The sequence below is a fragment of the Punica granatum genome, chromosome 2, assembly GCF_007655135.1.
Source record: "Punica granatum isolate Tunisia-2019 chromosome 2, ASM765513v2, whole genome shotgun sequence".
Lineage (NCBI taxonomy): Eukaryota > Viridiplantae > Streptophyta > Magnoliopsida > Myrtales > Lythraceae > Punica > Punica granatum.
The window spans coordinates 34,586,963-34,604,248 of NC_045128.1; the positions used below are offsets into that span (position 1 = coordinate 34,586,963).

The 17,286-nt window shown below is 42.8% G+C and overlaps 4 protein-coding genes across 6 annotated transcripts; all 4 read left to right on the plus strand.

The window, feature by feature from the left end:
• Positions 1–2,087: 2,087 nt before the first annotated feature.
• Positions 2,088–7,619, plus strand: LOC116195462 (calcium-transporting ATPase 4, endoplasmic reticulum-type-like). The gene is made up of 8 exons (XM_031524676.1): positions 2,088–3,799; positions 4,036–4,102; positions 4,189–4,310; positions 4,519–4,800; positions 4,885–5,268; positions 5,628–5,737; positions 6,366–6,594; positions 6,836–7,619. The coding sequence occupies exons 1-8, from the start codon at positions 2,381–2,383 to the stop codon at positions 7,418–7,420; spliced, it is 3,198 nt and encodes a 1,065-aa protein (XP_031380536.1). The 5' UTR covers positions 2,088–2,380; the 3' UTR covers positions 7,421–7,619.
• Positions 7,620–8,560: 941 nt separating this feature from the next.
• On the plus strand, positions 8,561–10,779 carry LOC116198154 (glutathione S-transferase L3-like). Its single transcript, XM_031528505.1, has 10 exons — positions 8,561–8,831; positions 8,951–9,025; positions 9,173–9,233; positions 9,325–9,411; positions 9,514–9,612; positions 9,728–9,833; positions 9,934–10,010; positions 10,141–10,248; positions 10,370–10,450; positions 10,546–10,779. Exons 1-10 carry the CDS (start codon positions 8,818–8,820, stop codon positions 10,555–10,557), a joined length of 720 nt encoding a protein of 239 aa, XP_031384365.1. The 5' UTR covers positions 8,561–8,817; the 3' UTR covers positions 10,558–10,779.
• A 134-nt stretch (positions 10,780–10,913) lies between these two features.
• LOC116198153 (glutathione S-transferase L3-like) lies at positions 10,914–13,776 on the plus strand. Its single transcript, XM_031528503.1, has 9 exons — positions 10,914–11,559; positions 11,692–11,766; positions 11,957–12,017; positions 12,248–12,334; positions 12,443–12,541; positions 12,702–12,804; positions 12,904–12,980; positions 13,077–13,184; positions 13,284–13,776. Exons 1-9 carry the CDS (start codon positions 11,429–11,431, stop codon positions 13,365–13,367), a joined length of 825 nt encoding a protein of 274 aa, XP_031384363.1. The 5' UTR covers positions 10,914–11,428; the 3' UTR covers positions 13,368–13,776.
• A 321-nt stretch (positions 13,777–14,097) lies between these two features.
• On the plus strand, positions 14,098–16,874 carry LOC116198155 (nuclear transcription factor Y subunit B-1-like). 3 transcript variants are annotated; one of them, XR_004155154.1, is made up of 7 exons: positions 14,098–14,292; positions 14,491–14,729; positions 14,834–14,963; positions 15,179–15,184; positions 15,290–15,373; positions 15,441–15,547; positions 16,470–16,874. XR_004155154.1 is itself a non-coding variant. In XM_031528507.1 (7 exons), the coding sequence occupies exons 2-7, from the start codon at positions 14,515–14,517 to the stop codon at positions 16,506–16,508; spliced, it is 525 nt and encodes a 174-aa protein (XP_031384367.1). In that variant the 5' UTR covers positions 14,098–14,292; positions 14,491–14,514; the 3' UTR covers positions 16,509–16,874. The 3 variants fall into 3 exon arrangements, 2 of the variants coding, with proteins under 2 accessions (XP_031384367.1, XP_031384366.1); XM_031528507.1 differs by having other exon boundaries at positions 15,497–15,547; XM_031528506.1 differs by having other exon boundaries at positions 14,101–14,292; positions 15,494–15,547.
• Positions 16,875–17,286: the final 412 nt, after the last annotated feature.

Below are 17,286 nucleotides of genomic sequence, written 5' to 3' on the forward strand. Positions count from 1 at the left end.
CCAGATCGAGCAAGAGCCGACCATGACTAGTCAGATTATGCTCGATCTGCTTAGATCCGGTTAGACATGAGCAGGATTCGATCATTTCTGATTAGGTCGAGCACGATTTGTCTAGAGACTTGCGGTGGGGAAGGGAAGGGAAGGGGTCGCAGTTGTTGAAGACCACTAGGAGGAAGGGTGAAGTTATTATAACAAGGAAACCAATGCCCCCTGGCATGGAAGAATAGTAAGGACGATGGGCGGAGACGGTTGGGGACAATGGGTGGAGATGGCTGGGGACGACAACGACGAAGATGGAATGGGGACAAGTAGAGGGAGGGTAGAGCCAAAGGAAGGGTTGCCGAACGCGCCCAGTCGAAGTTAGACGCGTTGGCGGAGGCGGCAGTCTAGGGCGGAGTTGGGTATTGGGCGAGAGAGAGAAGTTATAACTTAGCCACGATAAAAATACAAATCACGAACCAAATATGGATTAGTATGTAATCGAAAAAATATGGATTAGCATAAGATGGTTCGTCCTATTCTTTTCTTAAGTAAAAATTTTGAACTCAAATTTTACAAATGGAAAAAATGCACTATTAAATGAATTTCACATCTTAACAGGTCGAACTAGCTCAAACCTCAATTAACTAGGTTCTTTGTACTTTTTTGGATATTGATACATATTAAAATGAAGGGTAAATTACCAAAAAAAGCCTAAATTTTTCAACAATTCTCAGTTTTATCCTAAATTTTATTTTGTAACATAAAAAATCACATGTTTTTTAAATGTCTCAAAAATGACTTATCGTTACAGTTTCCGTTATACTTTCTGCACATTTGCCTACATGGACGCTATGGAACCTACTATATTTACACATTATCCCATCATTCTCTCAACCCTTTACATAAAAAAAAATCCAAATTTACAAGAATTTATCGGTTTTGTCCTAAATTTTTTGTTTTATAATTATAAAAACCATGAGTTTTTTTTCGGTTACAAAAAACCACAAGTTTTTAAAATGTATAAGAAATGACCTCAAGAGCTTATAACAAGAAACATTTGACCTCAACCGGAGCCCGATATGGTTATTTTGCCATGTTTTTGTATATATAAAACCAATGAAAGAGCTAAATATATGTAGACTACGCAACCTACAAGCAATCTAGGAAATAATTGAAGCAAATAAGTCACGTAAGAGTATAAAAGAATGAATGGATTATCATTGTACTCGAGATTCAATTTGATTGGTTATAACAAGGGCAAGTATACAACTTCCAAATTTATGCTCGAGATGAATGTTTTCATATTTTGCTTCTCGGGTTAATACTCTTTCTTCAATGTTAGCCCAGATATTGGTGTTTCACGATAAAATTTATAAATTTTACGATCTCATTAATAATGTATCAAATAAAGAGGTCTTAATAGTGGATATCTCGAAAAATAAAGAGGTTACGATCGTTTCTTGTTATAGGTCCTTGAGATTATTTCCGAGACATTATGAAAATATGTGATTTTTTTTAAATACAAAACAAAATTTAGCATAAAATCAATATTTTTTTAAAAACTAGGGTTTTTTTTATGAAGGGTAGAGAGAATGATAAGGTAATATGTAAATCTAGTGGGTTCACAACATCCACTTAGGCAAATGAATATAAATTATAACGAAATTTGTGATTGGGGGTCATTTTCTGAGAAATTTGGAAAACATGTGATCTTTATAATTACAAAATAAAATTTATGATAAAATTGAGAATTTTCTGAAAATTTAGTGTTTTTTTTTTTTAAATTTACCCTAAAATGTATTAGGAAATAGGAACTACGTATTTGTCACTGGCCTTCAGAGTTTGATGCCGTTTCCTTGCTACTGCCTACGTCAGCAGGCTGAAAGCGGTACCTGGCCAATGGAAGCCATTAGAACAGCCACTCATCCAATAACATATCGCCACATCAGCCCCGGCACTCATTGGTAGGCCACCGGTTTCCTAAACGCCGCCATCTGGGTATTAATTATTAAATCAGGAAGGATGCTGCCGAGAAATTTCCAATATTAATTTCCTAATAATCGTCGATTATAAAAGTTGGTTAATAAAATGTTTTCCAAACTCATTTCGTTAGCCTTAAGGAGGAGAAGGAAAGTGACGCTTGATGCGAGCGATGATTTGAGCGAAGGCTTCGGTTCCTCTCCTCTTATTTGTATTCGAAGCTCTCTCTCTTCTTCCTCCCCCGAGAAAACAAACCGCACCGTCGCTTCCGCTTACGGTTATCGAAACCCTAAGCTTCTTCTCTCCCCCAGTCTCCTCTTCAGATCGTGTCACTGTGCTCTGATTTGAGCTCAGTCGGGCCGGTTTGATTTGATTGATAAGCGGGTTCGGCAGTTTGCCAGCCGGCGCTAGGCGGTTGATGGGGAAAGGAGGGGAGGACTACGGGGACCGGCGGCCCGCCGCCTCTCAGAAGAAGCCGGGCGATCGGGAGGTCTTCCCGGCCTGGGCGAGGGAGACCGCGGAGTGCGAGAAGCAGTACCAGACCAGTAGGAGGTTCGGGTTGAGTTCCGAGGAGGTCGAGCGGAGGCAGAGGATCTATGGCCCGAATGAGCTGGAGAAGCACGAGGGGTCCTCGATTTGGAGCCTGATCCTGGACCAGTTCAACGACACTCTCGTCCGGATCCTCCTCGGCGCCGCCATAATCTCCTTCGTGCTCGCCTGGTATGACGGCGAGGAAGGGGGTGAGATGGAGATCACCGCCTTCGTGGAGCCGCTCGTCATCTTCCTTATCCTGATTGTGAACGCAATCGTGGGAGTTTGGCAGGAGAACAATGCCGAGAAGGCATTGGAAGCGCTCAAGGAGATCCAGTCCGAGCATGCGACGGTGATTAGGGGTGGGAAGAAGATCCCGAATTTGCCGGCGAAGGAGCTCGTGCCCGGGGATATCGTGGAGCTTAAGGTTGGAGATAAGGCGCCTGCGGATATGCGGGTCCTGGAGCTGATTAGCTCAACATCCCGACTGGAGCAGGGCTCCCTGACTGGGGAGAGTGAGGCAGTGAACAAGACCAGTAAGCCAGTTCCTGAGGATGCTGATATACAGGGCAAGAAGTGTATGATTTTTGCCGGAACTACTGTCGTGAATGGGAATTGTTTATGCTTGGTCACTCAGACGGGAATGGACACTGAGATTGGGAAAGTGCACCAGCAAATCCACGTCGCTTCACAGAGCGAGGAGGATACCCCACTGAAGAAGAAGCTGAATGAATTCGGAGAAGTCTTGACGATGATAATCGGGCTGATCTGCGCATTGGTTTGGCTCATCAACGTGAAGTACTTCCTTAGCTGGGAGTATGTTGACGGGTGGCCGAGGAACTTCAAGTTTTCGTTTGAGAAGTGCACGTACTATTTCGAGATAGCAGTGGCACTGGCTGTAGCTGCAATTCCCGAAGGATTGCCTGCCGTGATCACGACTTGCTTGGCTCTTGGAACACGAAAGATGGCACAGAAGAATGCCCTTGTGAGGAAGCTCCCTAGTGTGGAAACTCTGGGCTGTACCACTGTGATTTGTTCTGATAAGACCGGTACTCTGACTACTAATCAGATGGCAGTAGCAAAGCTAGTTGCTATAGGTTCTGCACCCGGAAACTTGAGGGCATTTAAAGTAGACGGGACTACATACAGTCCATATGATGGACAAATTTATGACTGGCCTACTGGCAATATGGATGCCAATCTTCAAATGATTGCAAAAGTTGCTGCCATATGCAATGATTCTGGCATCGTTCCGGCAGAGAACAAGTTTATTGCCCATGGGATGCCTACTGAGGCTGCCCTAAAGGTAAAGCCTCTTGCTGATGTTAGAGCTTTTGCGAATGCTATTATGCTGCTTGCTTGCTTTGTAAATGAGCTTCTTCCATGATGTAGGTCCCCAAAGATGACTCTCATTCATTGTCATTTTCTATTAATTCCTTGTTATGGCAGTCTCTTGCAGTTTATTATGTACTTTTTTTGGGGTAGATTCGCTTGGGAATATTATGTAATGGCCCGTTTATGCATTTCCTTCCGTGTTTTCAGGTTCTAGTTGAGAAGATGGGCCTCCCGGAGGGGTCTCATGGGTCAACAAGCAGTTATGAACTTTTGGGTGGGTCCCCTGGATGTCCTTATCCATCTTCAGCTGATACTTGGACAAGTGTTGCTTTCAATACTTACATTTCCTTCTGCCTATAGGTTGTTGTCAGTGGTGGAATAAATCGGACCGTAGGATTGCAACTTTGGAGTTTGATCGAGATAGGAAGTCAATGGGAGTTATTGTGAACTCAGGTTCTGGGAAGAAGTCGTTACTAGTGAAGGTATTCTTCTACTGCATAGATAAACATTCTCTGATTTGTTTAAGAACTCCAAACTGCATTGATAATATCCTTATGCTCTTACAGCCATTTAGCATAGCATGCCTATTGAGCTGCACCTTACTGTACAAAACCGTTAGACCAGTCTTGCCTTTTCTGTTTTGTCATTTTATCATCTGACTGATAAGGTGAGTTGTGATGCTTTTGACAGGGTGCAGTAGAAAGCGTGTTGGAGAGAAGTAGTAAAATTCAGTTGCGTGATGGTTCTGTTGTTCATTTGGATCACCATGCTAGAGATGCCATCTTATTAGCTCTTCATGAGATGTCAAGCAGCGCATTACGTTGTCTAGGCTTTGCGTACAAGGATGAGCTACCTGATTTTGAGACCTATGATGGCCGTGAAGATCATCCAGCTCATCAGCTGCTTCTTAACCCGTCTAATTATTCATCTATCGAAAGTGAACTCACTTTTGTGGGCTTGGTTGGATTAAGGGTAAGAAATCTCTCCCATAAGCCAACTAGTTTGTTTTCCTTCTGTATGTAATGACTCAAACGTGTTTTCATTTGACTCATATAGGACCCTCCTAGACAAGAGGTTTACGAAGCAATTGAGGACTGTCGGGCAGCTGGCATTCGCGTCATGGTTATAACTGGAGATAACAAGAATACGGCCGAAGCAATCTGCCGCGAAATTGGGGTTTTCAAACCTAATGAAGACATCAGTTTAAAGAGTCGGACCGGAAAAGAGTTCATGGAAATGAGTGATAAGGATAAGAAAGAACATCTTAGACGAAATGGTGGGCTTCTTTTTTCGAGGGCTGAACCAAGGCACAAGCAGGAGATTGTGAGGTTGCTCAAGGATGATGGCGAGGTGGTTGCTATGACTGGTGATGGAGTGAATGATGCCCCTGCCCTAAAGCTAGCAGACATTGGTATTGCAATGGGAATTGCTGGAACTGAGGTTAGTATTATTCTTTCTCTGAACAGAGTCTGGCATATAACTATAAAGAATCTCTCACGAAAAAAAAAAAAAAAGGCGGTAGATTTGGCATATTACCATCTCGTTTCTTTATTTCTGGGTCGGGGTATATTGCATGTTTGAGATGGGTTTAAAGGAATCTCTTTGAAGAAATTGTGGTGTCATAATTCTTTGAGCAATACATTACAATATTTGACAAAAAAAATTGATGTTGGTTTTACGGCAAGAGGTTTGAAAATCTGGTATAAGTTATGCCTGCCTATTATCTGCTGACTGTAATTTCCTCTTTGCTTATGGCTTCCTGAGATATGTCTCAAACTAGTTAAACTTCTTGTCTCCAGGTTGCAAAGGAAGCTTCTGATATGGTGTTGGCAGATGATAATTTTAGTACAATAGTTGCTGCTGTTGGTGAAGGGAGATCTATCTACAACAATATGAAGGCATTTATCAGGTATGTGCTTCAAAGAAGGGCTTGCATATGTCTTTCCCGAGTATATTCTTTTCAAAAGTAACCATAATTACCCGAGGCAAGTCGATTATGTTTTGATCGTGTGGAAGGTATGATCGTGTGGAAGGTATATTATAGAGTGTTAGAGCTCCAGCTTTTGATAATCAGAGGTTCACCGGATGACTGATACAACAGATGTGAAAACCTTGGTGGCCGTTACCATTTTCCTTTAATAATGTTAAAGAGCATAATCCTGTATATTTCAGTGGTCTTACGTGGTTGACTGCAGAAGCAACATTTTCCCTTGTTGTCTCAGAGTCTATAGCAATAACAAAAGCTTGATGACTTACATATGGGAGTTTTTCTCCTATCAATCTATCAACTCTGGAGATTCTAAAATGTCTTATCCGAACAGCATGGACTACCCTAGATGGTGTCTGCATAAATGCTTTACTGGTATATTACACCCCAGGGTGTTTTCTTTCTTGTTCAACCACCGTGTTAAAACTCCAGAGACTTGTCCATCTTTTCAAGAGATTTTGTGCTTTGTCAGTTTCATGATTTGAACTTCTGGTTTGTTGATGCAGTTTGAGAATATCTTTACTGATAAATGTCTTGTTCAAAATTGAAGGTACATGATTTCTTCAAATATTGGTGAAGTTGCGTCAATATTCCTGACAGCAGCTCTGGGGATCCCGGAAGGCCTGATTCCCGTACAACTTCTATGGGTCAACCTTGTCACTGATGGACCGCCTGCCACTGCTTTGGGATTTAACCCTCCCGACAAGGACATCATGAAGAAACCACCCCGAAGAAGTGATGATTCTCTCATCAGCGCATGGATTCTGTTTCGTTATCTGGTACTTTGCCTTCTGATCTTGTTTACTTTGAAACAGTACATATGATCGCCATGTAAACTGGAAAATGTCTCAAGTAGGTCTCCTTTACTATGTAGTAGTGTCATATCATGGGCCACTACCATCCGTTCTTCTGCCATTGTGGGCAATATCCCTTAGTATTTAGTGATCTAGTGGTTCCTTGTCAAAGCACGGCAGTATTTCTTTATTTGCAACTGAAATATTCTCCAATTGCTTCGTGCAGGTAATCGGGCTATATGTTGGAATTGCGACGGTGGGAGTATTTATCATCTGGTACACTCATGGATCCTTCCTCGGGATTGACCTCAGTGCAGATGGCCACACACTTGTCACCTACTCCCAGCTTGCAAACTGGGGCCAGTGCCAGTCGTGGACGAACTTCACAACCTCTCCTTTCACTGCTGGGAGCCAAGTCTTCACTTTCGATAGCAACCCCTGCGATTATTTCCGGTCAGGAAAAGTCAAGGCCATGACTCTGTCCCTCTCAGTGCTTGTAGCAATCGAGATGTTCAACTCTCTTAATGCCCTCTCCGAGGACGGGAGCTTGCTGTCCATGCCTCCCTGGGTCAACCCTTGGCTCCTGCTGGCCATGTCAGTCTCGTTCGGGCTCCACTTCCTGATACTCTACGTGCCATTCCTTGCACAGGTATTTGGGATCGTGCCGCTCAGCTTCAATGAGTGGCTTCTTGTGTTGGCTGTGGCCTTTCCCGTGATTCTGATCGACGAGGTGTTAAAATTTATTGGGAGGTGCAGGAGCGGGTGCCGTAGTTCAGTCAGGAGGAAATCACCGAAGTCGAAGGCAGAGTGAGGGAAAGACGGAGAGAGAGAGAGAGAGAGTTGAAACTATATTTTGGTTCATTTGAGCCCTCATTGTTATGGGCATTCTCGGTCCAGCCAGTAACCCTAAGCTTGGAAATTTTTTGGAGTTAGGGATGGTTTGGCCCATTTAACAGCCTGCTAATACATTCTTTTTTTGTTATATTACATATTTCATTTCCTTTTGTGCATTTCTAATTAAACTTTATCCTGTACATTTTTCGGTGTGAATTGTCTAATTGAGTCCCGATTAATTCACCCGATCCGGAAAAGTCTAATTGTCCAATTGGGTATGACTTACTCGGAATAGTCTCACCCCCCGCTACGCGTGCGGGTGTACATTTTAGGCTTTAACTCGTTTTTATCTTCCAATGTTCCAAATGCTAGCAGAGCTGTACTGTACTGTTTGATCGCGGGTTAAGATTGTATAATACGGGATCCAAACAAACAGTTAAAACTATTTCACCGTTTTTGATTGAGTAGAGCTCTCATTGTTAGGACATATCCCATCCTATGGTGCGTGGGGTTGGGATACTGTACCGCACTGGTACGATAGAAGTTCCCCAAAGAAAGAACAGATAAAAACCGGGCAAGCTAAAACTGTCCGAAACATTCAGCGGCAGAGTCAACAAACAAAACTGTGATCTCTGGAAGGGAAAACTCGTCCAAGTTTTCTTCAACCTCTCTCCATTACTGTTCCATTCAATTCGACTCTCCGAGACTTTTCCAACGGCAGCAGCCAAAATCAAAATCGAAAATGTCGAGCCACATAGAATGGTAAAATCCTCGTCGACAGCAGCCATATCAAAATAAAAAATGTCGAGCCACGTAGAATGGTAAAATTCTCATCGAAGCATGAACGCCGTGATTTCTTTCATGAAAAGAATCGAAGTCATGTTGGATGGTTTGTTGCTCTTACTCTTAGGTAATATGGGTGTGCACGATTCGCTGACAAAATACAATTCATTCATCAAAATCTTCATCTTGATCCAGATATAATTAATTTCACAATCTGCAGTTCTACAGATCGGCAGTATGAGTCCAGCTTAAGTCGGAAAACGCTGGTCCGAGGCCAACCTCGCGAAATGAAAAACCGGCAAACATCTGTTTCTGCACAGAAGAGTGAAAAGTAAATTACAGAACTAGCTAGGGAGACACGAAAGATTGAGAAAGAACTGCTCCCTTTGAAGTTTCCGCAGATTTCAGTAGGAAGATAAAAGTCAACTGCGAGCCACCGGAGACTGACCCCATCTGACTCACGCAAACACCATCGGCATCATTGCTTGCGCAAATCTCATACTGAACTGTTTGCTGCAATCTCATCTGCTATAAGATACCATCTCCTTCCTCCACCACTGCTGCCCTCTGCAGTGCAGAAGCAGTTCAGCGATGGCGACTGATCGGTATGATCACAAATTCCTTTGGGCTCGCTGGAGCTCCCATCGATTTACCTTACCTTGTTGCTCTAGCTTTCTGCTAATTCTTTCACTTTCGTCCCCAAATGGATATATTCCGACCGCAGTGAATCGCTGGAAACTCTACCCGAGCCTTTGGACTCGAGTTCCGCTCCGCCTCCTCTATTCGATGGAACCACCAGGTATATATACATTTCTATTCCTGCTTGGAACATTGAGATCAACACTATGTCATTCCATTCACTTGCCACTGCTTCATACTTTTCGAGCTTAGCCGCTCATATAGATAGTAAGAGAATGACTCTTATCAATGGATTTGCTTCCTGAAGGCTGTACATTACATACAGAAGCCCCTTCGCGCAGCGAGTGTGGATCACTAGGAATGTCAAGGTCCCTATCAGTCTCTCTGTCTTTGTGTTTCTTCTGTTGATCTATGCCGTTTTATGTCACGTCATGCTGTGTTGTTATCTCCCGAATGCAGGGACTACAGAGCCAAATCAAGTTAGTTCCCCTTTCTCTGCATGACAAACCTGCTTGGTACCGGGAGAAGGTTTATTCTGTGGACAAGGTGAGCCCTTCTCTGTCGAGAAATCCCAAACTCTGCTTTATTCGGCGAACTATATGAACTGCACGAGGATATTAAGCAGGAAGGTTTGTTTTATTTTGCCAGGTTCCATCTCTCGAACACAACCATAAGGTCATTGGAGAGAGCCTCGATCTGATGAAGTACATAGACCAAAACTTTGAAGGGCCACCGCTGTTCCCAACTGTACGATCAATTAATGTCCCAACTGAAGTTTTACATTCTTTACAACTGTCAAGGCACTGAAACTTCTTCCCTTCGCATTTCACCAAACTGAGCTAGTTCAATTGACTATCACCAGGATCCTGAGAAAAGAGAGTTTGGTGAAGAGTTGTGGTCGTACGCCCTAACGTTCAATGTGATAATGTATAGTTCGTTGGAGGGTGGAGAAGCGATCAAAGGACTGAGTAACTATCTCCGACTAACTTCTCTTTTAAATGAAAGATTCATAAAGACATTGTAAATGGGATTATGGAACACTGAACTAGGATTCTTATCGTCCATCAGGTCCTGCTCTTGATCATCTTGAAGCTGCACTCCATAAATTCGATGACGGGCCGTTCTTCCTTGGCCAGTTAAGTTTGGTAAGTTCTAAGCAATGTGATATTACAGTGGAGCTTCAGTAACTCCTTTCTCAGCTTAGGGTAAGGTGAGGAGACCAAAAATTTCTATTGAACCTCTTCGGTGTGATTTGGACAAATAATTCGTTTTCAGGTTGATATAGCATACATACCATCTATCGAAAGAATGCATCACCTCCTGTTAGATGTGTGGAAGCACGATATTACTGCAGGGAGGCCTAAACTAGCAGCTTGGATGGAGGTAATAAATGAACTCTTATAACATTTTGATCGCAACAGCCTCATGTGAACTTCGATTGATTTGCATTAAATGAGTGGATACAGGGATCTGATCATTTGAGTGCTTTTGGTTGATCATGCAGGAGATGAACAAGATTGAGGCTTACACGCAGACCAAGCACAACCGTGAAGACACACTCAACTACCTTAAGAAGCGCTTTTTGGTACCGTTTTCGAGAACATTGCTCATACCTTATGATCTCCTGCATGACTTCATTTCCCTACTCTCTTAATTTACTCAATGGAATCCCACTTGCAGATCCAGCAGTAAGCACATCAGCTGTATGCGCATGAGGAGCTGTCCCAAAGTCTTCCTTCCTACTTTCCTTTGCCAACATATCATTGCTGCCTGTTTTCATGGGCTTGAGTGTACTAAATAATATTCATGCTTTCTTTCTATCTGTCTCGTGGAGTTTCGAATTGTTCTCAGTATATGTACAATGCCATACTCTAGCAACATTGTGACTACTAAATGATTATATTTTCAAGCCAACGCCATTTCTCTCTGATTAGTGCCGTTCATTTGATGCCATGGAACAAACTTTTCCAGTTAATCCTTAGTCTGCAAGTAAACAAGACCGAAGAAGGAAATTATTATATTGGCCAGCCTTTTCTCTTAAATAGCATCTTGCAGTCGAATTCAAAGCTCAGACAAATCAGAAGCTTCTCTTCTCTCTCGTCTCTTGTTTCCTCAGTTAAAAAGAGTAAAGACTTCATCTGTGCTTTATTCAGGACGGCACAGAGATCCAATCTCGGTATAAGTTCATGAAAAAGACTATTCTTGGATGAACGTAAGTGTTGACTACTTCAAATTTAGCGAACTATTCGTATAATAAGGCCAAATGAAGAAAAATGAAAATAACAGCATGATATTCGATGACTCATTGAAGGTATTCCACCGAACACATGAATGGATAGTTTATGGTAATGGATATCTCAAAAGGCTATTGTTTACCAGAATGGATATACGAAATGATCCTGTCCTCTACCAGAAACAAAAATGGTCCTGTCCGAACTCATAAAGATAAAAGCAAGTTTTCATTCTGTAATATTAGGAACCTTCTAATGACCGTTTATGTAGGGTATATACGTATATCAATGCTTTGATTTCTCAGGATTCGAGGCTATCTGTCTCCACATATATGTGCGTGTGTATGTATTATATCAGGACTAGTATAAAAGAGAGGGGTGACTTTAATTTCTGCAATCTGCAGAACTGTCTCGACTTAAGAAAGAATCCAGGAAGAGAGAGTAAACTTCAAATGGCAGCGGTGTAAGACATTCTCCAAGAGCTCTGTTCACATGTTCTACTCTTTACTATGTTATGTTCCTGAAATTTCGAGAGCACCTGTCTCTATTCCTAGGTCGTTTTATCCTTAACTGATTAGATTATTCCTTGAACCAGGGGCAATAAAGAGCGTCTACCCCCGGTTCTGGATTCCTCTGCGGAGCAGCCTCCTCTGTTTGATGGAACCACAAGGTCGCATAACTACGTTGCAGTCTCTCATCTGCTCTTTTCCCTCTCAGGCTGCTGCACTTTTTCCTTGTTCTCGCTTCAGTGTCATATTACCCTTAGGCCTTGCTGTTCTATCCATATTTCATCACATTTTTGTCATACCAAACGCTATGTCCGATAACTTCTGATTTTCTTGTCTACTTGCTCGGCAAAGGCTGTATATGACTTACACGTGCCCCTATGCCCAACGAGTGTGGATTGCTAGGAACTATAAGGTCTGTTGAACTGATACTCTCTGAAGAATTACCTTAACGATCTGCTGGCATGTTGAGCTCATCGTCTGTAATTTAGAAAACTTTCAAGCCAGAATTGTCAGAACTGAATTGGAACGGAACATGACATTCAAGCTTTCTGTATAGATGTCATGGTACCCTTAAAAGCATTCTGCTAATGAAAGTCACAAGGCAGCCTACTTAATCGATGACTTTGTCACTTCGTTTTACAGGGTTTACAGGAAGAAATAAAGTTGGTGCCGCTGAATCTTCGGAACAGTCCCACTTGGTACAAGGACAAAGTGTACCCTACCAATAAGGTTGCTTAGCATCCTTGCTGCAACCTCTCTCATTTGATTTCGATTAATCAAGAAGAAAATTCCAGAATTATTTCTTTCGAGCTAAACTAGATTGTATTGTCAATACAGGTGCCGTCATTTGAACACAATGGCAAAGTTGTGGGAGAAAGCCTCGATCTCATCAAATATGTCGATATCAATTTCCAAGGCCCTTCCTTATTCCCGAATGTAAGTGTTCTCGTAACTGACAGCAAAGAACTCTTCCTTGGATTTAAATTTCTCACTCGGTTCGGAAAAAGAAAATCCAGGAGAAAAGAAACTTCATGGTAAATCTGGAAATTATTTGGGATTAGAGGAACCAAAAATTACTGTTGGATCAATGCTGCAGGATCCTGCCAAGAGAGAGTTTGCCGAAGAGATGCTGTCTTACAGCGACGAGTACATCACGGCAGTCTACAAAACATTCACAAAGGATGCACCGCAAGAACTCGGTATGCTTGTTAAACACTCTCCAACATCCAATGTATTCTCTCTCTTCCATTTATGGTCAATGTTGAAACCACATTTTGGACAAATGTTCATATCATCAGGAGCTCTGCTTGATTACTTGGAGACTGCCCTACAAAAGTTCCAGGATGGACCATTCTTCCTCGGACAATTTAGTTTGGTATGTTCATAACCCAAAGACTGCTCTTCATGGACGTGTAATCTTTTCCGAGATATTGCTGGTCGTACAACTTATGAGCCAAGTAAAAAATTTTAGGTCGATGTAGCTTATATTCCGTTCATCGAGAGGTTCCAGATCTTCTTGTCGGCAGTGAGGAAGTACGATATTGGAGAGGGAAGGCCCAAACTGGCAGCGTGGATCGAGGTAAATATCCATATATAGGACTCCTGAGTCTTCTACCAAGAAAATGATCCGAGTCATCGAATGTTGAAGAGTCCGCATTGTATGGATTGTTCTGTGCAGGAAATGAACAAGATCGAGGCTTACAACCCAACAAAGTGCAATCCCGATGAACTAGTCAAATCTTACAAGACCTACTTCGTCTAGTTCATCGCAGCGCTTCAGTTGACAGACCGACACTTATTAAACGAACATCTGATCTCCGCCTGTAGGGGCTATTTGGTCTGTCTGCTTGCTTGAGGATTGGGCAATAGAGGAAGTGTTGTGCTAAGTAGCAATTATTACATGAGAATAACGAGGTCGTGTCATGACTTGTCAAGCAATATGTTCTATGATATCAAACTGGAAAAAATTCGAATACGTGTGAGCCGTCGTCTGATCAATTTTTTATTGTGGAATTTGCATTAAAAAAAAATGGTATGACGGCCTAGTAATTACAAGAAACAGTTCCTTCAATGGACCGAATAATATTTCATCAAACAAAATGTTCACATCGTAATGCCAGAGCTATAAACCGGATAACGTCCGGAATTGGGTCGGACCAGAACCGGGATTCCTCCGACCAAACGGCCCATTAGGGTTCCAAGAAGATAGTTATCCCAAAACGACAACCATGTCGGATCTAGACGGCGAGCATCGCGTTGTTGACGAGAGCGCTCGAGCGAGCGACATAAGCCCAGGCCCCCCACGTGGCGCTATCCGCATCTCAGTGACTATGCTGCCAGCTCCAGGTACATACGGTCCACGGCCTGTTGAACCCACTGGGAAACACTCACGGGCGTATACACCCGGACCGCTCAGCGGTTCCACGACAGCGGGAATCGGAATCTCTCTCTAGAAGAAAGACAGGGAGAGAGAGAGAGAGAACGAACGGTGTTGATAAAGGGGAAAGCAGTCGCATACTTTCTCTCTCCTCATCTCATCAGCGCTCGTCTCGTATCTCTCTCTCCCCTTCTTCCTGTCTTCTCCAGCGTCCGATCCAACCAATCGATCTGCAGCCAGCAGTCCCATTCCCCGCCTTTTGTTTATTAATCCTCTCTCCCCCTCCTTCGCGCGCTAATCCCTTCTTCAGGTAACGTAACCAACGGGAAAAAAAAAACCCATTTTTGAATGATTCCCCCTCTTCCCCCCTCTCTCTCTCTCGCTACATCGCTTTCTCTCTCTACCCATCGTCGACGGCCCTCGGGTTCGATGCCTGCGGGGACCCGATGGCGCCGATTGGTGATGGCGATGCCGCGTTTTCGTTGATCTTGATGTTATGTTGGGCTAGGGTTTGGATTTTGGGACACCGGGGATGGCCGAGGTCCCGGGAAGCCCAGGCGGAGGGAGCCACGAGAGCGGCGAGCACAGCCCTCGCTCCAACGTCCGGGAGCAGGACAGGTACCTCCCCATCGCCAACATCAGCCGTATCATGAAGAAGGCCCTCCCCGCCAACGGCAAGATCGCCAAGGACGCCAAGGAGACCGTCCAGGAGTGTGTCTCGGAGTTCATCAGCTTCATCACCAGCGAGTATGTTAGCCGTCGAACCAGTTCTGTTGACTCTCTACTGAGCTCGAGCTGCTTTCTTGTTCGTCTGATTTGAGGTTTTTGTGCTGGTCTCTCAATTGTTCCAGGGCAAGCGATAAGTGCCAGAGAGAGAAGAGGAAGACGATCAACGGGGATGACTTGCTGTGGGCTATGGCAACCTTAGGCTTTGAGGATTATATCGAACCGCTCAGGATGTATCTCGCCAGATACAGAGAGGTCTGTCGTCTTGGTTTTCTATGTTCGGTGGATCGAGTGCTTGCTTTCCTGTTGCAGAGCTGAAACAGTGTAACAATCTATATGGGCCATTATAATAACAGGATATGCTTACAAATTTCAGTGCGTTTCTTGTGAGTTGAATTGCTTCGACTGACTGAGCTTTTCTTTTTCCTGGTCGGACTTATTTCGTGGGTTGAATTGAATGGCTGCTGTAGATGGAGGTGAGTGGTCGTATTAGTCTTTTCTTCTTTGTATATTAGTTCTGTCTACCTCGCTGCTTCATGAACTGAGCCTTCTTGCACTTCGATTCTGGGTTGGTGATATAGGGGGACACGAAGGGGTCAGCTAAGAGCGGTGATGGCTCTGTTAAGAAAGATGGTAGCGGGGTTCATCCTGGTCCGAATGCTCAGGTATAGTTCTTAGGAGTCTCTACTCTACTGGGCTTCTCTTTCTCAATAATCCTTTGTCCCCCTGCAGTATGCTGGACGGAGTCTTTACCATACTGATGATTCCTACATGAATTAATGCAGCAGCTTGTTCATCAGGGTTCCTTCTCTCAGGGAATCAGTTATCCAAACTCACAAGTAATTATTCATTTCCTTTCATCCTTTCTCTCTTCTTCACTGAAGTTCATACATTTTTTTTTTCTTTTAACAGTGTAGATACTGTGTTTATACCATTGAATTGATGTGCCTTGAAATCAAATCGGAAATTCATATCTCGTGGATGGATGTCTGCATATTTACTACAGATATGTGACCCCGCTTTGTAGTTCGGACCAACTCAGTATACCTCTTTTTCAGTCCGCCTTTCAAGCTGCAATGGTGTAAATATTTCATATATACGAGTTCCTCGTACTTTTTAGCGATGTCCTGCAAAATTGTTGAATCTGGTGAAGATCTTTCGAAATTTCCTTATGTCTCACAAAACTTATGCAAACATAGATTTTGATAGCTTTTCTGTATCTTGAAGTGAACACCAGATTTCATTATCTTTTCAGATTAAAGTATAACTGCTTTCAATAGAGCAATGAGTTAAAGTTAATGACACTTAATTGTCAGGCGAATTCTCCCCCCTGCTTGTCTGCGTTTTAACATGCATAAATCTTTATCTTGTCTTTTTACTTGCTCGATTCAATTGCAAAGGATTGAGAGTATTTCTCCAGTTAGTGTTGCATATTTGCATGTCAATTGAGATGCGTTGTGCTTGGACAACATTAAGACTGTGTTTAGGAAGACTTATCTTCATTGACATCGGAGCATTGTTCTTGAAGTTGAAGTATGCCATACGTGATATATCTGATCCCGGAATAAGCAATTTGCCCGACAATTGTCTGCGATGCTGCATGTCTTTGTGTCTGCTTCGTGATGTGATGATGGATGAGTTTCTTTTGTTGCTGCTGTCGAAGGGAGTATCCCTGGTGTCTTGGGGTAAATTATGAGGAGGTGAAATTATTCCTTTTGTGTACTTGCTGATGTTTATTATTTGGAAAATCCGTGTTCGCAGGGTCAGCATCTCATCGTTCTGACTCATGGAAGAGAGTAGAGGTAGGGCTTCTTCTTTCTTTCAGTTGCAGAACCAACCAGGAGAGACACCGTCTCTGATGATGATGAAGAAGAAGAAGAAGAACAAACATTGTCCAATGTGATGACTGACAATTTAGGTTTTTCTTTTTCTTGGTTTGGTTTTATAATTTGTCTCCAGAGTCATTTTATCATGGCGTGTGTATATGTCGGGGCGCTGCCAGGAAAATAATCACTCTCTCCACAACGGGAAAATTCGGTACATCCTGCGGGAGAAAAAAAAAAAAAACTGCCATGCTTTGTATTTGCTAGTCCTTTGGTTGCTTCACAATGACCCGTCGTTACCTTCCTAAACATAAGATTATTAATCCTATTATAATTTATGTGATCCCCGTCTTCTCTCAATCGATGTTTGTCTCACTCGCACAACCTGCACTAGTGGCTGATGTTCGGGCACCCGACCTCAAGCTCTCGATAATCTTGATAGTCGATGGTGGGGAAATATTGACCGAGTATAGTGCATAAGTAATAATTAATAATTAATCAGAGTGCATATAAATGAGAAGTTTATAGCGAGATTAGTTTTTTATTTTAAAGAATTCGGATTCGATAATAGTTAAGTGATTGAGTAATACTCATTCAATATTTGTTATCGATGATGGCTTTTGATGTCCCAAATTCAAATCTTTGCCAATCCCGACCCTCTGAATTGAAGAACTCGTTTTTTTACCTTTTTATCTCAATGCTAATAACTCGCGGTCTTACCGAAAAAATGGATTTAAAATAGCATTAACATGGGA